Genomic DNA, 5,269 nt, shown 5'->3' with positions numbered 1-5,269 from the left:
CCACAAGCCTGTCCTGTTGAGTCCTGTTTGAGCCCCTTGTTGTACAATTTCTATGTATCAGATATTGATTCATGCCTAGCTCCTGGGTGCAGCTTACGGAAAATGGCGGATGACGGTGTTGTATCAGTGGCCAGCAACAACATCGCCGACCTTCAAAGTCCTTTGCAATACACACTAGATAAGTTAGAAGTGTGGGCAAGAAACCTAGGTATCGCGTTTTCCCCTGAGAAAATGGAGTTGCTCATTTTCTCGTTTTTCTACGATACCGAGAGAAATAGACGCAACAACTTGGTTGACCCCAAATTCGACTTGTCACTTTACGGAAAAACGATAAATATTGCCCGATCATTTCGATACCTCGGCGTTTGGTTTGATAGCAAAAATGTGTGGAGGACACATATTGACTATCTAGTTAAAAAATGCACTAGAAGAATCAATTTTCTCAGAACGATTACCGGATTCTGGTGGGGTGCGCACCCATCAGACATCCTTAAACTATACAAGACAACGATATTTGGTGGAATCGCATAAGAATACTCGATTCGATTTCGATCGAAGCAACATTGTCGATCGAAATCGAAATCGACTCGAAATCGCTATCGCATACGGGTTTTCGATTTCGATCGAGAAAATACATGGGATCGACTAGTCGAGCAGTTTGCTACCTGTCAAATTGATGTTTGTTTACGTTGTGAAAAGCTTGTTCAAGGTGCAGTTTCTATTATCTCCACTATAAATACATCGAATTTAAAGAATGATTGCTTCAATTTTGCTATCGGAAGCTGAAAATAGTCAACCAGCTGTTGAATTGAAGAATTATCGTCGAAACTTGCGAAAGAAATTGGACCCTATGAGTTTAGATGATTCCGCGTAAGTACGCTGCATAACCATCATCTAGCCGTATTGTACTAGTTTGTTTTTGTAGTTTTAGGAACAACTTCAGAATTTCTAAGCAGTTATTTATAGATATTCTTCGAAAAATTACACCTATAATAAGTCCCAAACATAATCGAGGATTGACTGTTAAGCAAAAGCTGGCAGCATCTTTAAAATTCTTGGCACAAGGTTCATACCAGCGGGGTGTTGGAAATGATTTCACAGTGCCGATTGGACAATCCACATTTAGTGAAATCTTCGAAGAAACGTTGTGTGCTCTAGAAAATACACTTAAGCACGTTATTACACTGGAAATGACAGAAGAAGAACAAGCTGATGCACGTAGATTTTTTTACGAAAAATCGGGCATTCCTGGAGCTGTATTGGCAATAGATGGAACGCATATCCGAATAACAGCTCCACATGAAAATCCAGTAATGTATTACAACCGGAAAGGTTTTTACAGCATGAATGCATTATTGGTAAGCATTTTTTTAAAATTTAGTTGAATTAACATTGAATAATTACAATGTTTATTATAGATATGTGACCACCGAAACATCATTCGATATGTAAATGCCAGATTCAGTGGGTCGAACCACGACGCATTCATATTCGACTCCAGTCCAGCAATAGAATATTTTGAAAACAAATGGAGGAATGGTGAAAGAGTGTTTAGGCTGTTAGGTTAGTATAACAAAAAATAAATTAAACCAGTATGTATTGTTTGAGTTAAACTTATAGATTTTTCATTTCGCATTCTAGGAGATTCTGCATATCCGACCAAACCATGGCTTGTGAAACCTTTCGCGAATGCTCTTCCTGGAAGTCAAGAAGCAGAATTTAATACCAAGCATGCTCAGGCACGTGTAGTTATTGAAAAAACTATTGGCATGCTAAAAGCAAAATTCAGATGTCTTAACGGCGAAAGACAATTGCGCTATTCTCCAACTAAAGTTGTACGAATGGTAAATGTTTGTTGCGCTTTGCATAACATTTGTATTCTTAACAGAATTCCAGAAGTTTAATCTGCGAATATGTATTGATAGTAACATTTATTCGATATAAATTCAATTCAATGATATAAAACCAGGCCAATCTACCAATGATAAAAACTTTCAATTTAATAACCTTTTCTTTTGTCACTTGAAATACTACGTTAGTCAATACAAGTAACTGTTGAACTATTGTTTCGTAGATTAATCCTTATTTCTTTGTTTCATGCATTCCAAAAGTTCCTTTTGAAAATTGCTAGTTGCTTCCACGGATATTTTCATCAAGGACACAATTTCAGTCAACGAATTAGCAATAGATTCATTTTGCTCTATCAGAGTCTGTTGGTAGATATCGGGTTGTTTTGGATTAAAATTTTCTTGTTTTCGCTGATGTTGCCGTATCGATGATGTTGTAGCTTTCGAAGCAGTTGCTTCTTGGTCCAACCGATCTATTGCGTATGCTGGCTCGGCTTGCCTGGATATTCCACATGGATCAGCGATAGTTTTTTCCTGTTGGTCGCTACTGCACTCAGGTATTCCTACACAAATAGTGTCTTTTGCTCCTTCCACATTGGCCTTTATATTTGTGACATTTAAGATACGCTCCTCGATATTGTTTAATCTTATAGCCAGTGGAATACCACCTCCGGTTTTTTTCTGCTCGCTTCGCATTAGAGAGAACTTCTTCTTGACGTTCGATTTCTTGTCAGTCCATGTCTAAGAAAACACAAAAGATACATACAATTAAACACACATATCATATGCAGATTGCATGCAATGCGTACCTTCTTCCAAGAATGACTATCCTTTGAAGGACCCAGACTGTTGAGTTCCAAACTAACTTCACCCCAGAATGCCGTGGGATTGGTACAAATTCCCTTGGCAGCATCAGGGTTTTTCTCCATGATTTGCACCAACCGTTCAATTTGTTCCTTCGTTATACGAGACGTAGCGTTTTCGACTTTTTCCATGATTGACGATTGAACTAAAACTGTATTCACTTAATTTAACTGTTACGTTCTTCTTAACCGTTTACGAGTTCCAGCAGATCTTCAGAGTTCCTTCCTCGTCTGAGTTCGAACGATACTGATGTTTGATACAGTCATGCGCTGGCGATTTTAAAATAAAACCGTTCCCGTACACTGGATGTGTGTATGTGTTTCGCTTGTGCACTATTTTTTCGTAAATTTCTTTCAAACATTCCCTGTATCCCTATTCTTATTCCTATCCTTCCCCCCCCCCCCCCCCCCTTAGGTCTCGAACTTGTTTGTCATTGTATCTCAGACTAATTGTTCTCCATCGCCCACATTTTTGGCCTAGTCTTGTTCCCCTTGGTTTTTTGTCTGGGCGTACCTACACACAAAGGCTGCATTGTTCTCATCCTTTCATATAAACCTGGCAATTTTTGTTGGATTGGTGTGTTTCGTACTAGATAACGCTCTTCCAGATGTTCGTCAGTTTGTGTTGTTAGACATATTTTTCTTGGTACACTCTTAGTTTTGCTGACATGACCTGGTCACCAGTCCGTCTTGTTTAGTCCTACCCGACAAAAAACGTATTGTTCTCGTCCTGTCTTGAACTGTCCTATGATAGTCAACCAAAATTATGTTAAACCGTTAAACCCCGAAAGTCTCGGACAAAACAAATATTCTTAAATATCACTACTCGAGAAAGTCTTGTGCCTGGTCTCTTGTCTTGTGTGTCTTGTAACGGTTCTTGTGTATGGTCGTGCACTAGAGAGCGTTAGTTGATTGAGCGGTTGTCATACTGGCTAGAACTGACTAAACCTTTTCGTATGATTTATATAAAATTTATTGGATTAATTTATTTTTGATGTTTTTGAGTATCTAGTAACGGACTTTTCAAGATGGAAATAAGTTCTATAACTGGTGCTCATTTATGTGGAGAAGTGATTATTAAAATTTAGCAAACAACGGTCAAAGGGTTTAATATTATTCTCCCTCGATGCCTCAGAATCTAGGAAGTTCTGGTCATCACAAAGCAATAATTCATTATTGATTGTTACAAAAAAAATGATCGTAGAAACAGTTCCTGTCATTTGGCCGTCTTTTAGCCTTTCTTCCTTTTCTGAACCTGAATAACCCACCATGCTGTATAGGTTTTTTTTCGTTAGAACGGCCTGGCCGTATCGACTTATTTTTACCACGTAGCTGAATAGTCAGTCCTTGCTACGGGGGTTTGGTCCGGATGGGATTCGAACCGGTCCTTGTCGTGTCAGCGGTCGGCGCCAGTACCAATACACCGGCTCGGTGGTATAGGTTGAAATGAAATAAAAAAATATTTAATAAATTTTTTATTTAATTATTTTTTTCCTCGTTAGAGCGAACTGGCCATATCGACTTATTTTTACCACGTAGCGGGATAGTCAGTCCTTGCTACAGGAGTTTGGTCCGGATGGAATTTGAACCGGACACCAGTACCAATAGACCACCGGGCCGCCTTAATTTTCGTTTTGTTTTTGAATGGAAAATGTTTATTTTTTTATAATTATTTTTTTTAATATTTTTAAAATATTTCTAAGAAATATATATAAGGTTATTAATAACCTACCTTTCTACATTGATAAATTTGATTAATAATGCTCTATTTAATGCTAAAATGCTTCAAATTCACAAGTGAAAGCTTTTAGCGCAAACGTTCACTGGCTTTCGATAGCCCTTCAGCCTGTCGAAACGATTTCGATCGATACAGAGCGTTCGCGATACCAATTGTCGATAAAATTGTCGACTGCTCGATGTTTTCCATACATTTTGTAGACAGATCGAAACTCGCATTTCGATTTCGATTTCGATCGACTCATCGTTGCTTTCGCGATGGCGAGATGAATTGTGTTCACTCAAAATGAACCTTTTTCTAGAGTTTCTCGATTTCGATCGAAATCGAAATCTTATGCGATTCCACCAATTGTCCGTCTTGGAGTATGGTTGCATATGCTTCCATTGGGCAGCCAAGTCGCATTTGATCCGTCTAGAACGGATTCAGTATCGTTGCTTGAGAATCGCATTGGGTAGTATGAAATCGACCCATACAATGTCCCTCGAAGTGATGACTGGAGTGATGCCGCTAAAGCTCCGTTTTGAGCTACTTTCGCTTCGCCTTCTCGTACGCTCTACAGTATCAAATCCATTGATAATCGAGAACCTTAAAACACTGCAAGAGATAGGCTCTAAATGCAAAATCCTGAAAGTTTACACGGATTTTGCCTCTTTTCAGGTCCACCCTAGTACATCGCAAAGTATAAACCGTACCAGCTTACCAGAGTCCTGTAGTTCCTTTTTTAATGTAGATACCTCGTTGAGAGAGGAAAATAAGTCTGTCCCTGACAGTCTTCGCAAGACGGAAATTCCCAGCATTTTTGTGGAAAAGTATGGCCATTT

The 5,269-nt window shown here is 38.8% G+C and overlaps 2 protein-coding genes across 2 annotated transcripts; one reads left to right on the top strand and one right to left on the bottom strand.

The window, feature by feature from the left end:
• Positions 1-725: 725 nt before the first annotated feature.
• LOC128307255 (putative nuclease HARBI1) lies at positions 726-1,997 on the top strand. The gene is made up of 4 exons (XM_053045017.1): positions 726-870; positions 926-1,358; positions 1,419-1,563; positions 1,642-1,997. Exons 1-4 carry the CDS (start codon positions 755-757, stop codon positions 1,902-1,904), a joined length of 957 nt encoding a protein of 318 aa, XP_052900977.1. The 5' UTR covers positions 726-754; the 3' UTR covers positions 1,905-1,997.
• A 78-nt stretch (positions 1,998-2,075) lies between these two features.
• Positions 2,076-2,948, bottom strand: LOC128306691 (uncharacterized). The gene is made up of 2 exons (XM_053044279.1): positions 2,657-2,948; positions 2,076-2,588 (listed from the first exon to the last, which is right to left on the bottom strand). Exons 1-2 carry the CDS (start codon positions 2,840-2,842, stop codon positions 2,076-2,078), a joined length of 699 nt encoding a protein of 232 aa, XP_052900239.1. The 5' UTR covers positions 2,843-2,948.
• Positions 2,949-5,269: the final 2,321 nt, after the last annotated feature.

The sequence above is a fragment of the Anopheles moucheti genome, chromosome X (assembly GCF_943734755.1).
Source record: "Anopheles moucheti chromosome X, idAnoMoucSN_F20_07, whole genome shotgun sequence".
In the NCBI taxonomy this organism is placed as follows: domain Eukaryota; kingdom Metazoa; phylum Arthropoda; class Insecta; order Diptera; family Culicidae; genus Anopheles; species Anopheles moucheti.
The sequence above is the reverse complement of the archived record's forward strand: the minus strand, read 5'-3'. Positions and strand labels throughout refer to the sequence as shown.

Bases quoted from the DNA above. Each gene is read 5' to 3' on its own strand.
- LOC128306691 (XM_053044279.1), bottom strand. From the start codon at position 2,842: ATGGAAAAAGTCGAAAACGCTACGTCTCGTATAACGAAGGAACAAATT. The intron at 2,589-2,656 runs GTACGCATTGCA...GTGTTTTCTTAG, and splicing joins ATAGTCATTCTTGGAAGAAG to ACATGGACTGACAAGAAATC.
- LOC128307255 (XM_053045017.1), top strand. From the start codon at position 755: ATGATTGCTTCAATTTTGCTATCGGAAGCTGAAAATAGTCAACCAGCT. The intron at 1,359-1,418 runs GTAAGCATTTTT...TGTTTATTATAG, and splicing joins ACAGCATGAATGCATTATTG to ATATGTGACCACCGAAACAT. The intron at 1,564-1,641 runs GTTAGTATAACA...TTCGCATTCTAG, and splicing joins AAGAGTGTTTAGGCTGTTAG to GAGATTCTGCATATCCGACC.